The sequence below is a fragment of the Onychostruthus taczanowskii genome, unplaced genomic scaffold, assembly GCF_017590055.1.
Source record: "Onychostruthus taczanowskii isolate IOZ18803 unplaced genomic scaffold, ASM1759005v1 scaffold20, whole genome shotgun sequence".
Lineage (NCBI taxonomy): Eukaryota > Metazoa > Chordata > Aves > Passeriformes > Passeridae > Onychostruthus > Onychostruthus taczanowskii.
This window is the reverse complement of record NW_024499240.1, coordinates 11,066,396-11,085,543: the sequence shown is the minus strand read 5'-3', so window position 1 is coordinate 11,085,543 and position 19,148 is coordinate 11,066,396. Positions and strand designations below refer to the sequence as shown.

The window sequence follows — 19,148 nt, the reverse complement described above, 5'->3', positions numbered from 1 at the left end:
GTGCCAGAAAGAAACTGGTCACAAACACAAACAAACAAACAAATGTGGTTGGTTGCTGGTGGGGCTTACTGGTAGCATACAGACCCATGCACGTGTGCACTCTCCACCTAGAGAATTAAGGAAGGGTTGTGTCTTCTCCTCCGTGCCACTCTTGGGGACAGCGGCGGCGTGGGCGCGACCCGTCGATTTCTCCCCACCTGAGCTGAATCTCTTTAATAAAGGCATTGAAAAGGAGAAAGATCTCCTGCCCTGTCTATGTCATTGTGCAGCCCCTGCATAGACAGATTTAAGTGGAACTAGTGTAAAAAGTCTTCTAGGGAAGTTGCTGTCTTGGCAAGATCATGATCTTCAAGTGGTAATTAAGTTTCCTGGTATCCTGTCCCTTGTGTCATTTCCGTGCAGGAGCTGTGTGTCCCGCCTTGTTAGTTGCTGAGCAGGCAAGAAGCTGCAGCAGTTTTCCTTCCCCAAGATCACCCTTTCCAGGGAGATGAAGTTTTGGCAGGCTGTACAAGGAAAATATTGGGTCACTGAGACAGTTCTGGAGGAAACCAGAGTGCAGGAGAGTGGAGGGAAAAGGACAAACTGTCTTTAATAAAAGGACAGTAACTTTTCCAGGAAGGGTGAGAGGAAGAAATCAAAAGTGAAACTAATAGAGCCAAAAGGGGTGGACCTTCCAGCTGCTGATTGAGAGGAGAAGCCATTATCTATTTGTCATAGTGCATATCACGGCACGGTGGCTCTTTCAGACTGCAACTGAAGTCTTGGTTCAGGTAAGACACAGAAGAAATTATGGAGGGAAAGAGATGCTGAGACTTGGAATGACATGGAGACAAACATTTTGGACCTGAAAATGAAAGAGTACTTGTGGTGTTCCTCTGTGCTTTTCCCAGCCTTTGGATGATGGTGCAGTTCCTGCCAGTGAAACAAAGTTTTCTGATCTTTCACTGGACTGTGCCTTTTGGAAGGAATTTCTATGCCTCATTCTATCAACGGGTACGGTATAGTTTTGAGTTTGTAAAGACAGATAGGTTGAAATCCATGAACGATTGTTTTCATTGCAAAATCTTAACAAATTTCAGCACTCCTAACTCTCTTCATCATGCTGCCTTGAATGTGTCCTGAGAGCTGGTAGCCATACTGAGTGCTGTTTTATTTCCTGCTTCGTGGAAGATTCCAGCGACTTGCATGCTGGGAACCTTTTCATTGAAGGCTACATTCTTTACTTTGAAGAGAGCAAAGATGTAAGAAGTTAATTTTGTTCAAATTCTCCTCTAAATGGGGAAGTATATTACATAAATAATTTAAAAAGAATGTTTAGTTGTTGATTTCCCTGCATTTACTGAGTGCCGCTACTGAATTTGGTGCTAATAGTTGTTGTTTTTCTAAATCAAAAAAATATCATCCTGTTAAAAATAAACTGGAATGAGTTGGAGAGGGACTTCAGAGAAAGGGGGTAAGTCACGGCAGATCTGGTGACACAGCAGGGCAGTGGGACTGAGATATTTTAAATGAAAATATCTCTCACTGTTTTTTAATTAAAATTTGTGTATGAAAGCAAATGTGCTGAGCTGTGCTCTGTGCTAGAAAGCACTAGGTATGCTGCTTAGTTGTTGCTGTAAAACAAGAGCAAAACCTGATTACTTCATGACTTGTTTACCATTTTTTTCTCACAAGTTCTGTAATAATCAGTTCTCTGAAAATGGAAGTAGCTGAAGTAGGGATCTCCTGCTTTATTAGAATTTTATTCCATTGTAACATATTTCTTGGAAGTCATGTGACAATACCGTATTGTAAAAAAGCAGACTCTTCCTGGAACTTTAGAGACTTGCTGTCTCACTTTCTTCAGAGTTGTTCTCCCATGTAAGTGATTTAAAATTACTACTACAATTAATATTATTTTTACTGGTATCAATTGTGCCTTTAACTTAGCGAACTGGGAGAAAAAGACAGTGTCACTTAAATATTGTTTTAATTGTGCTCCCTGTAATTACAGACAAGTTTAAATGTAACATATACGTGGCACATCTCTTCTAACTGCAATGATTTCATGGGTTTGAAACTTACAGCCTTTGAGAGATAAAATGAAAATTCTCTTTACAAGAAAGATTTACTTCTATAAGCAATATCTCTTGTATCTTAAATTAAATGCATGATTTATGTGAGAAAGAAGATAATTTCATAGCTACCTACCAAGAAAATATTATTCTTTTCGGTGTGGTTATAGAAATATAAAGTCAGGTAATCACTGAATTGTGAGGTTAAGCACATTCAGATACTACTGGTTTATATGGGCTGAAGGATATGGATTCTTGCCTGTTCAAAAGTTTGGTTTGAATGGATCTAAAGAAAACAGTATTTTGGGGCAGAACACAAATTGTATGTGCTGTGTCACATGTTTCACTGTTTATCAGTTGACTTGAAATGCAAAGGTTTAAGATTCAGTTGTACATTTACTAGATTCAGTTGTACATTCACTCTTGCTAACCTACACAATGCTGACCAAGGGCGTGCCACACAAAGCTCCTTTGCTGTAGAGTGGTCCTGGGAGGACAGCAGAATACAACTGTCTGCTAATTATTATTTCCAGTTATTATTTCCAGTTTCCAGCTGGGCTACCTTGGAGTACTGTTATTGAAACATTTGCAGTAGCAATAAGTAAAATGGATTGCAGTATTCCAGAAGTGTAGGAGTAGGAAATTCTCTTTTGTCATTGTCAACTTTTCTGTCTCCCACTGCCAGTGTCTATAAGACAAGAGACCTGTTCTGAATGCATTGATAGTTTCTCTTCAGAGATTCCCAGGTGTCTGATACCTAGGGCAGAGAAAGTAAAATGGCAAATGGGTCTCTTAGTAGAAGCAAGTGCAGACAGGTCCTTTAAGTGCCAGCTGTAGGCTGATTTGTCTCAAACATTCTGAGCATTGCCACAGGAGAGGTGTGTTCGGGGAGAAGGTCCTGAGGCAGTGGGGCTGTGCTGAGCCAACTCTCTGCTCCACCCTGAGACTCGTGCTCCATCCCCCAGCCCAGCTCACTTCCTGAGGAAAGGCTGGCAGTGCACACGTGAACAAAATGCACAAGTCTAATTTAGATAATGGGCATGCACCTGGTTAACTCCAGCAGGACAAGGACTGTGGGTCCAGTCCAGCAGGACAAGGACAAGGACACCCCCTCCCCTCTTCATGCCCTCTCTGTTCTCTCTCCATATCCAGACAAATCATATGGCAGCATCATCACAGAATCTAACACTGGGGATATTCTTTGCTTTCTTCTCTTTCTTGGCTTGCAGAGCTATAATATTTTACCCCATATTCCATTTTGAAGTTTGTTGTGGGAGGGAGCAGCTTGTGGAGATTTTTGTGGGTCGGGAGCCAGCACCTTTTGAGGAGTTTGTTGTGGGAGTTGTAAAGTGTATTATGCAAAATTAAGGGCTTGTTAGCCTCCCCTCTTGTGGGAGTGTATTGTATAAATTTAAGGGCAGGTTAGCCAATACCTTTTGAGTTTAAATATTGGGCTGGTTGCCGCAGTTAAGAAGATGGTACAATCAAGCAATGAGAGCTCCTGAGACATGTCCAGTGTCTTTGTTCAGCTTGATAAGAGTTTATAACAGACACCAACATGCCCATGGGTTGTCACATCAGTGGAGGCAGGTCCCTTAAGTGTCAGGGGGGATAGCTGGAAGGCTTGGTATTTTCTAACTTCCTTTTGTGCTCAAAAGTTGAATCCATAAGCCTAATTTAATATTTCTAAAGCTGATGGAGAACTTGGAGGAGAAGGGAGGATTCCCTGCTCAGTGAAACAGATAGCTTGATGAGAATTATTCTGGCCTTTTAAAAAGGGTTTACATAATCTGTATTTGCTTTTAATATTATAAATTAATTGAGAGCTGGGAACTGAGTTTTACTTGATGCAGATAAACCAAAACAGGAAGAGGTGCTTTGGGTATGCTGGCCAGAAGCAGTATAAAAAGGACAGAGAAGCCAGATAGCTTAAAGTAGCTATACTAATGTGGACTCTTAATCCTGTTAGGGTGTAAAATTTTGCAGTCTCATTTATTACACAGTTTATATTCCAGACTGGCAAGTGGCTCTTTCTCCCAAATGGTATAAAACTTAAAAACCCAAACCCAAAGAAAACCAGCAGCAGCCTGCCAGGATTGTACATCCTGTACATTGGTACTTCCCACTGTCTAGACACACCATAAGAAGCAAGAATTATCTATGACTTTCTGTGCTAATGTCACTTAGTACAGAGGTTTCAATATCCTTTGTTAAGTCCAGAGAACTGAAGGAGCTAAGCATCAAAGCTACAATAGCAAGACAGCCTCTCTCTATTTAAATACTTGTGATTGCATGCATTTATTTTGGGCTGTTCTTCATGATGTGATACCTCTTACGTGAATCGTGTTGTTGCACTAGTCTTACTGACAAATGAAATCAACTGCTGCTTATGTTTAGATCCAAATCCTGATGTGAAATGAGTACAGAATTCCACAAACTGCTTTTTGAAATTTCTGAGGCTTTGGTGACAGACGAACTGGCAGCTCTTAAATTCCTCAGCCTGGACCATGTCCCCAGAAGGAAGCTGGAAGCCATCCATGAACCCAAGGCCTTCCTTGAAGTGCTGCAGGAGAAAGACATGATCGGGGCAGGGAATCTGTTCTTCCTGAAGGAGCTGCTCTACCGGATCCATCGGATTGACCTCCTGACTGCCCACCTGGGCTCCAGCCGCGAGGAGATGGAGAGAGAGCTGCAGGTCCTGGGCAGGGCACAGGTGTCAGCTTACAGGTAAACACGGCAGCGTGCAGAATGCAACAGTTCAGTGTCAGCTGCCTTTTCTGTCTGCACTGTTGTCTTGTGAATATCCCAGCATAACTGTGTTCATTACACATTAATTCCTGCCATGGTGAGTTTTACATTTTGCAGTTCAAATGTTTAATTGTTGTGTTTACTTCTTTCTTGAAGGTCTCTCTATTGTTTATTGTCAGGCAACTGCTGTATGGAATTGCAGAGGACTTGACTTCAGAAGATGTCAGAAGTGTGAAGTTCCTGCTCCAAAAACAACTACCAAAGACCAAGCTCCAGGAAAATGCTGTATGAAAAATGGTCTTGAGAAGTTTTTTGCAAGGATAGTTCAGAGTCCTCTAGTTCTTATAAGAAGGGAGGAAAGAGAAAGCAGTCTGCTCTCATGAAAATCTGGTTTGAAAGAATTATGATGTTAGCTAATAGCTGCTGTGTGAAAGAATGGATCCTTATTTTTTGCATTGTATCTTTGCCTTTTTTGCTCTCCTGATTCTATTCTCTTTCCACCACTAGTCTCTTTAATCTTATCTTCTTGTAAAATCCATCAGGCTCTTCCTTTAATCTTTGCTTGGCATTTATTAGACAAATGTCTTTATAAGACATGTGCTATACCTAAGAAAAGTGATGTTTGCTAAAGGAAAAACAATGTTTTGGAGACAGAAAATCAAGTTCTAATGTGAGTTGAACCACAAATTTTTTTGTGTCAATGGGTAAATTTTCTTCTTTATCATAATGTGGAGTAGCAACATATTGTTAACTTTCCCACAAAAGTATTAAGAGATTCGGTGAGCTAGTTTAATATTTGTAATGAGCCATGTTATAAAAATTAAGAACCTTCCTTAAAAGTCCTATTTGTATTGTGGCATGTAGAGGAAAATTAGCAGATTTACCTCCAACTTGGTGGACAATAGAGCTTTAATAAACAAAATTAGTGCTGAACAGCTTTTCTGTGATAAAAAAATGGAAAATAGCATAGCTAAAGGACTTAGCAGCACTCCATCAGAACACAAAGGCACAACAGGATGTTATCATCATCAGTGCTTTGTACTGCTGAAACAAAGCAGGATAGCCTAGTTATAGGCAATTTCTAATTGTCCTCCTTTAACCTTAGTGACAATGGGTTTATTCAGTTGCATTGCATCTTGACCCTTGCTTAACGAGTTTTGGAGGGAAAAGCAATAGGTCTTTAGCTGTCAGTTTCTGGGAATGGGGATGTTGTCTTCTGCCCTGTTGCAGAGCTGCCTGATACTGCGGTTATCAAAGGTCACTAGATGAGTTTGGGTTATGTGTTTTTGTTTTACCAGTCAATGTTGCAGGTCTTTCTGGAAATGGAAATAAATGGGATAATTAAAGAAGATAACCTGACAATGCTGAAAGATATATTACAGAGATTTAGAGCTGACATAAAGAAAAAAATTGATGCCTATGAAGAAAAAAAAAAAGGTAAATTTATTTAAGCTATTTAAGAACAGATCTAGGGTCTTTTGTGGGTTTTATGGCTCCATCCTTGGCAGCTTAGAAGTCCAGTGATAAGGTAGAGACTTTGTGGTACCCTAGGACAGGCAGAACAGCTCTGGAGAACTCTGATTTCTGAAGTTTGCTACTTCATTATCCCATCATGGATTCTTGTATCTATCCTTGAAGTATGTTCTGTCCCTTGTAAATGCCCTTCTTCTGCCTTCTCTTTGCCTTAAATGCAATTTATCTGTTCAAGAAAAGTGCAGTGCTGGTTTTGGACCAGCAAAACTTCCAAGTCACTGCAAGAGACAGGAAAGGACAGGTGACTTAGGGAAACTTGTGCTGGGAGATTGTCAGCACTACCTTCTGTTAGCCAGGCTCTTTGCTCTTAGTCAAGGGAAGTCCTTGAAAACCAGTCACATGGATAAAGTGTTACTTTCTGTAACCAGATGGGAAATTTCAAGGACTTCAGTATATCCTGGCTGTTGCAGCTGAGGTGGTGCTTTCTGGCACCACAGCTGGGTGCTCCTTTGGAAAACAGGATGCTTCAGTCAATAGCAACTTCCTTCTGAACAACTGAGGTCGTGAGTTTCCTCAGATACATTTAAACAGTCCATGCAGTACCCTGCAGAGCTACCAAGCAGTTCTCCCTGCATGTCTTTGTGCTGCTGTCCTCTGCTGGTGTCTCTAAAAGAGCAGAAGATAATTGCTGAGGTAGGCTATTGCCAAGCAAGTCCTGTGTTGGGGAATGGCTTTCTAGTAGTATTGTTATTATTCTGTCCTCTTGATAAGTAGAAAAAAAAACATGTTATGTAGAGCCCTGACAATTAAATTTAATTTAAACATGTTTTTGTAACTTGTAAAATGAGTACTGTGATTTTGTTTCCTTGGTTAGAGTAATGGATTTGAAAATGTCTTAACATTTTTTCAGGAAGTTGTATTCAAAGAAGTGCTCTGAGGAGATTTTTCATTATGCTGATATTTTGCATCCTTACATCCACTCACTCAGTAAAGTTCTCTGGAGAGGGAACAGTAGCCTCAGAAGTAAATGGACCAGCATTTTGTGCTATTGTACAAAAATGGGTCTCCTCTTTCACTTATATGTCCCACAGTTGAGAGGCTGGTGAATGGCTTGCCTGGGAGGACTACTCACATTCAACCTTTTATTATCTGTATCTTGCTACCAGTAAAAGAACAGAGGAGCAGAGAAGCAGTGGAGCACAGCCCTGCATGGCTTCTACAACAACCAGTAGTCTGAAACTGGAGCCAAGCTTGGCCCAGCTCTCCAAAATGCTGGTGTGAAAACCCGCTCCACCTCACTCCCTGTTCTGGATTTTTGAGTGTTGAAATACGCACAGTGGAAGATTTATCCTTGTGATTTTAAAATGTTTCTTTTTGTTCTCCTTCTTAGAAAATTATTCCAGGGAAGAAGTCCGCTATCCTGTGTCTGTGTCTGTGTATCCAGAGGAACAAGGAGCAGAGGGGGAGGCAGCAAAACAGGTGAGAAATACCTCAAGAGTACCTTTAAAGTATTTATCCATCTCCTGGGAGAGGGAGCATAAATTCATAACACTAAGCAGATGGAACAGCCAGGATGGAGGGGTAGGCCTTGGAACAATTCCTATTTTCCAAAAAAGACCGAGCCTTCTTTGTGGGGACCTGGTTGTCAGCAACCTTTTAAGCAAGATATGAACAAACAGTTGAGTGAAGAAACCAATCTTAATGATAATGGAGACTGGGACATTAAAATCCTGGCCAGGATACTCCTGGATAGATGTGAAGAGAATAGCAGAACCCCCCCTACCTCACTGGAATTGCAAAAGGACCCTCAGAGGAAATGGTGGGGTGCAGGAACTTTTCCTATGCATATGCAAATTTGTGTTTCTGGATCCTTTCCCCCATGTCAAAGTCATATCCTGACCGAAGAGAGAGAGGAGGAGGGGTTCAGGCAGACAATGTAAATTTCTCTCCTCTGTAGCTAAATTGTATCCTTGGGCTTTTCTTTCTTGTTTCTTGGCCTTTGTGATTTCATTTTGTACTTAGATAATGATGGACCAGAAATCTGTATATAGTGTATTTCTCTTTTGAATGCTTGGCTCTGCTTTCCTACCTGCTTTTTTTGTTGTTGTTGTTTGTTTTGTTTCTTCAGCATGGGAAAATATATAAGATGAAAAATAACCCTCACGGTTACTGCTTAATTCTTAACAACCACATTTTTAGAAATCCACGTTACAATAGAGAGGGAACATTGCAAGATGGAGGTAAGTATTTTTTACTTCTTAACTTACTTCTTTACTTTTTAAATCCAATTATTGGTTTGGGTTTTTTCCTCTGATAATTCTCGAAAACAATTATCTAGTCTTTGCTGTGAAGAAGAACCATGTCTATGGTACTCCTTGGCCTGCAGAACTGGAGTGATAGTCATGGTACCAACTGGAAATACGTACTTTCAACATTTAGCTGATGGCTTAAAGAATTATCTACTTTTTGTTCTAGGAAAAAGGCATTGTCTTAATTGGTTGTATGTACAACTAGAGAAAAAGTGATTATTATTCCACCTTTCCAATTCTTGATTGTTTTCAGTTCTTAGCTATCATAGAAAAAATATTTTAAGTCCTCAAATTCTCTTAAATGCTCAAATAAATGCTCTGTAACTTTCCTAAAGCCTGTCTTTCTGCAATCACTTTTAAGATAAACAAGAGTAAAAAAGTAAAGTCAGATTCCTGAAAGGACATGTCACAGATATTTTAACTCCATCCAGCCCATTTACAAGCTGCTTTCTTCCCAGGTACTTCCTCTCTGCCACACAACAATTGGGCCACCCTTTGCTGAGAAATCTTCATAGCATTTGTGAGCAAGTTACTCTGATTCCCCTCTTACTGCATCAGCCATTCTCACAGAATGAGGGACCTTACTTCACTTAAGAGTTGCAGAATTTGTCATTCTAAAGAGGTGGCACTTCTTTAACTTGCCAAGTGTTGTTAGGCATCTGAGACTACTATGCAGTGCATAGTTAAAGCTTGCTTTAACACAATAAAATTCAGTAATTTGTGCCAATACAACATACAATCTGAAACCTGTTTTTGTTTTAGCCAGCATGATACTTAACCCAGTTGTGTTAAAAAAAAAAATTAGGCAAATAAGGCATTTGGGTTTTTCTAATAGGATTTGGCAGGCTAAGAGCCAGTCAGGTGATTTTACTGGTGGGATCTGAACACTTCAGCTAGTATCTGATCTACTACACAGACACTGATGTTTCAGCATCTTCCCTGTCACTGTGTATGTTTAACAAATTCCTTCTGATTTTTTCCCCCAGAGGCTGTGAAGAGGGTCTTTAAGTGGCTTCAGTTTGAGACAGTTGAGTATATGGATCTAGAAGGAAAAAAAATATATGAGACAATTAAAGAATACAGCAAGAAAGATCACAGAAATATGGACTGTTTTGTTTGCTTCATTTTCTCACATGGTGAAAAAGACAAAATAAAAGGTGTTGATGATGAATGCGTAAATATTGACGATTTAGTCTCCTGCTTCACTGGAACTAATTGTCCTTCTCTTGCTGGCAAACCCAAGGTGTTTATTATCCAGGCTTGCCAAGGCTCTGTACGTCATCCATCTGTTGCAGTAGAATCAGACTGTTCTGGACCTCTTGAGGTGGATGCTAGTCCTTTGACTTCCATTCCTGATAAGGCTGATATTCTGATTGGCATGGCTACAGTGGAGGACTACCTGTCCTATCGCAGTCGTAGGACTGGCAGTGTTTACATTCAATCCCTCTGTGAGAAGATGGAGTTGCTTTGCCCACAGTAAGTACTATTTCTAATTCTTGTACATTTAGAGTATTGCAGATGTGTATACTTAAGCATGCTGTGCTGAAACACACTGGTTTGCATTTGTGCAATTAATGCTTTTCCCATTCAGGACAGTGGAGAACAGTATTTATTTTGAGACTGGGCACTGTTAGTCTTCTACAGATAAGTCAAAGTGACTTGCCCTGGTTTTCCTGTGACAAAGCCGGGGTTGTAACGCTGCAATGTTACACACAAAAAAGTGTGTATATGTGTGTTTTTTAACCTTTTTTGACTGATAATTTTTTTTTCTTCCAATGACACCTGACTAGAGGTGAATTTGTTGAGTGATTACACAAACAAAACCCCCCAGTGTTGTGCAGGCATAATTTTCCTTGTGCCTCCCACCCATCCCCTCATAAACTTCATTTAGAAAATATGGTGTCCAGAAGAGTGGAGAATTTATAGGTTTGTTTCATCTTGGCAACCTCTTCTGGCTGTAACCAGAGCAATGCTACATGGAAGTTGCTTTTATTTCCCCCAAACACACTGAATTCTGTGGTTATTCAGTGGAATGTGCAATTTCAGTGGCATTAGGGTGAGGAAGATACCAGCCTTCCCTGGGATACCACTTTACTGGGGCAAACACACATCACCTTCTTGGCCGAGCTGCAAGTACAGTGTGTTTCAATGTAACGTCTCTTCTTTCTGTTCAAGGCGCGAGGATCTCGCAGCCATCCTGACAGAAGTGAACAATGAAGTGGCAAAAAGAGAATTAGAAGGATCTAAGCAGATGCCAAAGATAACATCAACACTACTGAAGAAACTGATCTTTGAAGTTCCACAATGAAAAGCAGAGAAGAATACACTCAGTTAGGAATGACATCTGGGCTTTGACAGGGAAGAGAATTTACATGAGAAATTACCTGGATCTGTGTAGTAGCCCCAGCCCTTTAAGGAGGCATAGGACCTAATTTTTCCAACTTCCACATTGAATCAGTCTTCCAATACCTGGATCTGTAACGGTCGGGTAAGGCTGTGGAAAACTACAGATCATCAGGCTTTTTGTCCTGCAGAAGAAGTGGAGTATGTTCAATCTGGGTTTCGAGTGAGAAAGGACTTTCAACTAGTACTGTAAAAGTAATTGGAATTGTCAATGAAGTCCCATTTGTGTCTAAGTCCCTAAAATATGCAAAAAAAGAACAGATTCAGAAAGTTGGATGCATTCCCAAGCAGCATGTGTAAGGCTGTAACTGCCTTACCCAGAGGTGAATCGTTGTCTGTCTTTGGAAGCTATAAATGTTCATGGAAAATAACATCCTGCTCCAGAAGGACCAAAACCCCATGATTATGTTCGTTTGGTTCTCTTCTTCTAAATATTTGGTTGGTTTATGTCATTTACTTGAATAAGCAGCGCAACTATGTAAGTTTTTCAATAATAAAGCTTCTCACTTCTCTATTTCTCAGAGCTCTCAGGGCACAGTGTGTCTTGAATGACTTTCTGAGGGACAGTCAGCATGACAAACACTGTTACCCCACAGAAGTAATTTTGTTCTTGTTGGAGTGTCGGCAGCCACCCTAAGGGGCAGCAGCTGGACAGATGGTAGGAAAGAATAAGTTCAGGACTGTCATGATAATGGCAGCTGATGCCAGTGGGGCCATTCAGTAACTTCTTCTTCTGTGAGAAACTTGCTGGAAGGTGGCAGCTGCTCCAGAAGTGAAACTACATCTACAGCATTTCTGTTTCTTGCATTTCTGTGTCAGAGTTCAATACACTCAGACCAAGTTCTTTCAGCTATTTCACATGAGAAGGAATTGGATATCAAATTTAATTATTTGGTATCTCTGGGGATACACAGGATTTTGGCTTGATAGGGTAAGATAGCTACATAGGTGTGCTATCCATCATGACCCTGGACATTCCCAGTCATGGTGGAACATAGGTGGAAGCCAGCTCAAGCCAACTGTTCTTTTCAAAGTTTAAATATTTTATCAGTTGTCCAGGTTTTGTACTTTTATGTTGGGTTGGGGTGAGCCACATATCCACACCCTCCGTGGTGGTCTGGCTTGCTCAAGAAGATATTATTCCTTGTTAATTGTCTTGGAGTACCTGATGATTCACAGGTGCAAATGTCTCCTCTAAAACTAAGGTCACTCTCCAATCCTGATGTTGAGGTAAATTGGACTTTCTTTATTATCTGTTCTTCCCTGAGACGGTGTGGGTTTTTTTGTCCTTCTCCTCTGAGCTGTCCTTCACTGGAAGCGGGGGGCTATAGAGGGTGCTGATCAGTCACACCCTGTGATTTAAATTGATTTAATTGATTTGGTATTTTATTCTGCCTATTAAAATCCAGCTATCTCCATAGTTTACCATTATCACTTGTGGATGAAGACCTACTAGGAGGAAGAGAAACCCCATCAAAATCATTTAAAGAATCACAGAACAGCCATACTGTGACTTTATATGTAAATCATGCAGCAATCAGGCAAGGAGAAAACACACTTTGAGTTTTGCAGTTCTGAGCAAAGTGTGGCTGGTGGGTTTTTTGCACAGATTTGTGTCCCTCCCACAGAGCTGAGTGGTAAGAAGGAAGTTGGTTCTGCAATTTCCTGACTGTTTTTTCTCTCTAGTACAAGCTAGACAACAGTGAGGGGCAATTACTTTTTCTCTGTGAAGGCTCACAGCTTTGCTTTTTACTTTGCCTTTTCTTTCCTCCTGGTTCAAGGCTGGGAGGCCAAACTAAGTCAAAAGTCCAGCACTTAATTCTATTTTGTTTTCAGACAGCAGAAGCACTGCCACCAGAAAGTGGGGCCAGAAGTCTGGTAGGAAAGAAAAGTGGATGAGTTCAAGTCCTGCAGACTTGAACTGAAAGCAGGCAAGATCAGAGTGGTGCTATTTGAAAAGGAAAACACTTACAAGAATTGGGGAGGACTGTTAGCTAAAGAAGAAATAATGCTGTCCAGGGGCATGAGTCCTTGCCCAGATATTCACATTTTGCTATCTGTTCTTTCAGTTTAACAGCAGTGTTGAGTGTTGAGCCTTTTTATTCTGATCCCTAAAAAATGTGGGCATATTCTCTCAGAAATTATTCAAATCTCCTTCTTTTCAACTAGAGATATTTCAAATGATGAACAGAGAATGTCATGTTTAATCTTCAATGACTTCTTTGCAATGTGCTAAAAAATGTAAGTGAGATCTTTGGGAGCTCATTCATCCTGTGTGTCCTTTCTGTAAGTGTGTCTTTGCTTGTCACTCTGTTCTGTTATTGTCAGTGACTGGAACTCCCCAGGCCACAAACATGGCTGGCTCTTGTGGATGCCAGCCATACATGGAATGTTATCCTGGACACATCTCCTGAGCTTGGCCTAAGTCTTCTAGGTTAGTTTTATATGTGTAGCCACTTTGCGTTCAGGCCTGACTTGTCCAGGTGAGTGCAAAGATGGATCCATACATCCTTAGAACAAGATAGGAAGATCTTGTTCCAACATGTCTTGAGGAGAGGTCAGCCTATGGCCTGTTGAAAAGAGCCTTGATTTTTGGATTCCTTCCAGTTTGACCCAACCTGCCATGCATATAGTAACCAAATATCTTGCACAGGGGTTTGAACATTGATAAGGCACTTCTAGGATAACAATGTACAGATTTCTGTTTAATATATTATTAAAGTGGGTTTTTTTACTGGATTTTTGGGAAAGGGATGTTGGTTTCAAATCAGTGCTTAGCAAGAACATTGGTTCTTTATTGGACAGTATGGATGTGCTGAGGGTTGCTCTCTGGCTCAAAGTGAGCATTAAGGTGTTACGGTTCATTTTCAAACAGATGAAATTCCAGTTGGTAAAATCTCCTCCCCTCCTGTTGTGAAATACCATCTATCCATAGTGCTGCACCAGAAGGTGAAGCGGAGGTGGTGCAGCATCCCAGGGCCCTTCTCCACGGCGCAGTGCCTGCTCCTGTTTTGGAACTGTCCTGAGCAGATGCGGGACGGGTGCGAAGGGAGCTGTTTTCCATAGCTGTTGGCTGTTCGGGGCCGAACGCCCGCAGGGAGGGAGCTGCCTTTTCTGACAGCAGCCCAGAAGGCTCGCAAGTAGGAAGGCGAATCAGTGGTGTTATAAAAGCTCCTTGTATTAAAATCGCAGTGGTTTGGCCTGGGAACCATCGAGAGGCGACTGCAGGAAAAGCCCGGGCAGAGAGAGACCTTTGCATCCACACTACCCGGTTCGGTTTGCTCAAGAACAGGCGGAATTGCGAACCGACAAGGCCCGAGACACACCGTTCCTCAAGGAACTGCGGGATGTTTCGCTCCGGAAGTTTAAATCCAGAGGGAAGCACCGCCCCGGGTCGAGCTCCGCCCTCCGTCCTGCGCGGCAGCGGCGCGGCCATGGAGCTGCCCCGGGGGCGGCTGCTGGCGGTCAGCGACGAGCTGGACGGGGCCGAGCTGGCGGCGCTGAAGTTCCTCTGCCGGGACCACGTCCCCTGGAGGAAGCTGGAAGCCGTCCGGACCCCTCACGACTTGTTCGAAGCGCTGCAGGAGAAGGGCGAGCTGGAGCCGGGGAACCTGGCCTTCCTCAGGGAGCTGCTCTACCGCATTGGGCGGATCGACCTCCTGGTTGCCCACCTGGGCTCCAGCCGGGAGCAGGTGGAGAGGGAGCTGCGGGCGCCGGGCGCGGCGCGGGTGCCGCCCTTCAGGTGGGTGAGGGCGCCGGGCTGGGCTGGCCCGGCTGCCCGCCTCCCTCTGTCCGGGACAGCCGTCACCTCCTCTCAACGCCGGGCTGTAGGGTTTGATTGCAGGCGGTCCTGAGCCTTGTGTCCTCCATCTCAAACGGGAAAAAAGGGGAATATGTGCTGGGGGGACAGCAGACAAGAGGAGCGGTGCAATAGTACGGAGTTAAGTTGTGCTTGGAAATACGATCAAAGAACGCCCTCCACTTCTTTTTCTAGATACTTGCTCTTTCAGCTGTATGAAGATGTTACCGAAGATGAGCTGATGTCTTTCAAGTTACTTTTGGTCAACGAATTGCCAAAAAGCAAGCTAATCCGTGAGACTGTAAGTATCTCTTTAATACTTTTTAAAAATTATTACTATAATCCATAGAGGCAGCTGGGTTGCTTATGGGGGAATGAGCTTTACTCTTTATGGTGTCACTCTGAAGATGAAAACGCCACAAAAGGGGTGCCCCTGGGTACATATGGGACATGTTTGTGCTGGTGTCACAAGCAAGCTTTTGCAGCAGTGTCACAGCCAGGAGTGCCAGGCACTGAGGCCATCACATCCAAGCAACACAGGGGACTCAGGGCACTCAGTGGCCTTAATCAACAAAAAATTGATAAGCACATTTACTTATCTTGCCCAACAGATTTTTTTTTCTTCTTTTTTCAGTCATTATCAAATATAGAAAGTGATCCACCGTGGATATTACTTTATGATTTTTTTAATGCAGAAAATACAGATCTAAGCAGCAGATTCTTCTCAAGGCTAAATCAAATGAGTTAGAATTTACAAGTAGTCTTGCAGAAGATCCAGTGCTTTTATGCCATGCCAGCCTGCAGTTCTGACTCCTTGGTACTTTGTTCTGTCTAATAAAAGTTTGAGGATTTTCCTTCTTTTCTTAGAGGAGAGACTGTGAGAGCTGTTCTAGTAAATTCTTGGCGTGACCACTACACATTGCCACTCACCAATGAATTTCTGTTCGTTGGGTCCCCTTTTGCTTCAGAGCAATCTCTACATCTAACATGATGGTGTAGATATTGCTCTGAAGCAAAAGGAGACCCAAAGGACAGAAAAACATTTTTACCAGTGCTTAAGATGGTCACTGCAGTGATTCTTCTGTTTCAGTGGAGTGCACAATAGCCACTGAACACTGAATGAAAGCAATCATTAAAAATATTGCTACATTCCTGTATGACCATTGTTAGATGCCTGGGTTAGATCTTAATAAGATCATGGCACCTCTGAGCTACAGAAAGGAAATGAGTATGTTTTGAGATTATGTTGGTGCTTAACAATACTTGTAGGTTTTGTTGAACCAGGATTAACTGGCTCAGCTGAGCTCTCACCTGAGCTCCCAGTTAGCTGGATTGACTCTGTGGGTCACATGTGCTGTCACTGCATTAATGCTTTAGGTGCACATGCTGCAGCTTCACTCCCGGTGGCAGCATGGAGGTGCCCTAAGAGCAAACTGCCTTTTTGTTTATCCAGACAATGCTTGACATTCTCACTGAGATGGAGAAGAAGGGCCTTCTGGCGAAAGACAACCTAAGTATGCTGAACAGTGTCTGTGAAAAAATTAACATCAGCCTGTGGAACAGAATTGAAGATGGATTAAACCTGTTAGGTAAAACAGAACAAACCAGCCTGTTTGCCACAGTTATTCTTGAAGTGATGTGTAGGTATTGTACAGCACTGATCATGAATGCTTTGCAGGCCAGGAAGAAATGCTCATCACAGAGGAACAGAGGGGCAGCACAGGATGCCCTGAGGGACATCTGGTGTCATCTGTAGCACCTGGTCCTCCTGGCAGTTTTAAAGACTCTTCCCAGGTAAGTTAATTTATTTCTTAAAAACATTATAATTTTATCTTAGAAGAACTCACCCCTCCATGAAGTGAACAGTTGTTCTAAGACCAACTATTAAAAGCAATGTCTAGAAGAAGAAAAATGCGCAACTCTGCATCCTTTATTCTGAAGCTGCTGCATTGTTGTACTTCAGAAATGTCTGCAAGGGTAGCAAGGTAGGCTGAGTTTATGATAACATGAATTAGGCAGTTGGCAGCTGGCTTGGCACGGAGATATGAGTGAACAGAGCACCTTGTGTGGGCTGAGCCTGACTTTGGTTGTCCAGCAGGGTGCTGTCCTGCACAGACTGCCAAAGGCAGTGGGGCAGGGCACTGCCAGGCCCTGGGAGCAAAGCTGTTCAGGGAGAGCTGCCTGGAGAGGAGGCCAGCTGGCTCTGAACCCTAGTCAGCCACTCACAGCAGCTAAGGAGCACTTAGAATCCTGGTGAAGCTCTTACGCTCTTCCTCCTTCTTTTCAGCTGCTTGAAGCTTACAAAATGACCAGCCGACCCTGTGGAGTGTGCCTGATCCTGAATAATCACAATTTTGCAAAAGCTAGGGAAGGAGTGCTGGAACACAAACACATGAAGGATCGGAATGGGACAGACGTGGATGCAGGTACGGTGAATGTTGAAGATGAGTTTGTGAATCTTTAAAAATAGAAATCTTGTTTCTCTTTCTAAAGGTCTGAATTTCAGTCTTCCCTTTCTAGGATTACTTTTGTTACAGTGGCTCAGTTGACTCTGTTTACTGTGCTGACAAGTCCTAATCAACTCGTTGAGTTTTTAGTGTCTGACACTGAACAATTTACTTGCATTTTGCAGTTTTAGTGAGGTGACTGAAACCATAAGTAGCACCCTGAGCCTGGACTTTACAAGATAGGCTAGCTTTGGATCAGCCTTATGCATACCAATTCTAAAATATGCACAAATATGCAAGGAAACCTTTTAATGACAGTTAAGGGAACTCAGTAGAGATCTGATTAGTGATTAGACTGGTAGACTATTGTCAGATCAGGAATGTAGCTATGTGGATGTAGTCATGTAGCAGATGACCAATTATGTCTAGAAATGCAATCTGCAGTTGCAGAGTCCAACTTTCATATAATGAAATGTCTCAAATTTCCCTTCTCTTTGCTTTCCAGCGGCTCTGAGGAATGTCTTTAGCAAGCTTCATTTTAGAGTAGAAGAATATAGAGACCTGACTGCAGATGAAATCCGTGAGACTGTGAACATCTTCCAGAGTGCAGACCATGAGGACAAGGACTGTTTTGTTTGTTGTATCCTGTCTCATGGTAAAAAAGGCATTATATATGGTGTTGATGGGCAGGAAGTACCTATCAGGGAACTGACCACTTCTTTCACTGCACAGAATTGCAACTCACTTGCTGGAAAACCAAAAGTTTTTTTTATTCAGGCCTGCCAAGGTGATGCTTTCCATGAAGGTGTGACCATCGAAACAGATTCTGGAGAGCAAGATTCTTCTGTAGAGCGAGATGCAAGGTTTCAACTCGACTGCATCCCTGCAGAGGCAGACTTCCTCCTGGGCATGGCCACCCTGCAGGATTATGTCTCCTACAGAAGTCCCAGGGAGGGGACCTGGTACATACAGGCACTGTGCCAGCACTTGGAGTACAGCTGTCCTCGGTACCTATGTTTCCATAAGCTTCTTTTTTCAACACCTGAATTTTCCTTCTGGATGACAGATTTAGATGCAGAGCTAGATGATATGCAGTGGGAATGCTTGCTCAGAGTGAAAACAGTGATGTAGGACAGAGCAGCATCATACAAACTGTTCAAAGCAACTTAGGGCATGACTCTAAAACCTGTTAAAAACAGGAGCCATTAGGACTAGTGTGTATCAAGATAGCAAGAATGTTACTTTGCTGATGTTAACTTCCTAACACAAACTGTACTCATGTCTTTGCAGAGGGGAAGATGTTCTCACCATCCTGACAGCAGTAAATCAAGAAGTGAGCAGAAAAACTTGTGAGCGGGACGCAAAGAAGCAGATGCCACAGCCCAGTTTCACACTGAGGAAGAGGCTCATCTTTCCTGTCAACTAAATGAGAGGGAACTGCATGGCAGAGACAGCTGCTGCAACCTGGAATTGACTGGTTTCAGAATTTGGTCAAACACAACAGACTTTCAGTGCCTGCTCTTAGCACAAGGGCAGATATTTCTGACTGAAAATACAACTAAGGAGAAAAAGCCTTAAGAAATTTGTATTAATGTATTAATTTGTATTAACACTTTATACTTGAGAGCATCTCTGAGCTGGTCTCTGATTTATCTCTGATTTACTTAGCTGATCTCTCTTAATGGTTTGCTGACTAAAATCTGCTCAGTGTCCTCTTATCAGCTGTATACCACATTGCTATTGCTTCTATAAAGTATCTTTACAAGGTAACTTTTAGAAGATGACCATTATAAAGCTTTGTGTACTTTATGCCTAATTTTTGCAAAATAAAGGGAGGAGTGCTGTAGATTTTATAGGATATTATCAGCTCACATCAGTGTGTATTGTTACTTGTCCCCATGACTTAGAATCATTC

General features: G+C 42.2%; 2 protein-coding genes across 4 annotated transcripts; both read left to right on the top strand.

The window, feature by feature from the left end:
• The first annotated feature begins 442 nt into the window (after positions 1-442).
• LOC121335530 (caspase-8-like) lies at positions 443-11,490 on the top strand. Of its 3 annotated transcripts, none has more exons than XM_041403786.1 (8): positions 443-770; positions 4,452-4,781; positions 4,982-5,087; positions 6,101-6,239; positions 7,666-7,754; positions 8,404-8,515; positions 9,571-10,060; positions 10,760-11,490. In XM_041403786.1, exons 2-8 carry the CDS (start codon positions 4,471-4,473, stop codon positions 10,890-10,892), a joined length of 1,380 nt encoding a protein of 459 aa, XP_041259720.1. In that variant the 5' UTR covers positions 443-770; positions 4,452-4,470; the 3' UTR covers positions 10,893-11,490. The 3 variants fall into 3 exon arrangements, with proteins under 3 accessions (XP_041259720.1, XP_041259722.1, XP_041259721.1); XM_041403788.1 differs by lacking the exon at positions 443-770 and adding an exon at positions 903-993; XM_041403787.1 differs by lacking the exon at positions 443-770 and adding an exon at positions 1,107-1,241.
• A 2,829-nt stretch (positions 11,491-14,319) lies between these two features.
• Positions 14,320-19,091, top strand: LOC121335473 (caspase-8-like). Its single transcript, XM_041403664.1, has 7 exons — positions 14,320-14,729; positions 14,982-15,087; positions 16,240-16,375; positions 16,465-16,580; positions 17,074-17,212; positions 17,739-18,240; positions 18,524-19,091. Exons 1-7 carry the CDS (start codon positions 14,335-14,337, stop codon positions 18,657-18,659), a joined length of 1,530 nt encoding a protein of 509 aa, XP_041259598.1. The 5' UTR covers positions 14,320-14,334; the 3' UTR covers positions 18,660-19,091.
• Positions 19,092-19,148: the final 57 nt, after the last annotated feature.

Excerpts from the sequence above, each read along its gene's own strand:
- LOC121335530 (XM_041403786.1), top strand. The coding sequence starts at position 4,471 with ATGAGTACAGAATTCCACAAACTGCTTTTTGAAATTTCTGAGGCTTTG. Across the intron at positions 6,240-7,665 it reads CTATGAAGAAAAAAAAAAAG|AAAATTATTCCAGGGAAGAA; the intron begins GTAAATTTATTT and ends TCTCCTTCTTAG. Across the intron at positions 7,755-8,403 it reads AGGGGGAGGCAGCAAAACAG|CATGGGAAAATATATAAGAT; the intron begins GTGAGAAATACC and ends TTGTTTCTTCAG.
- LOC121335473 (XM_041403664.1), top strand. The coding sequence starts at position 14,335 with ATGTTTCGCTCCGGAAGTTTAAATCCAGAGGGAAGCACCGCCCCGGGT. Across the intron at positions 15,088-16,239 it reads GCAAGCTAATCCGTGAGACT|ACAATGCTTGACATTCTCAC; the intron begins GTAAGTATCTCT and ends TTGTTTATCCAG. Across the intron at positions 18,241-18,523 it reads TTGGAGTACAGCTGTCCTCG|AGGGGAAGATGTTCTCACCA; the intron begins GTACCTATGTTT and ends ATGTCTTTGCAG.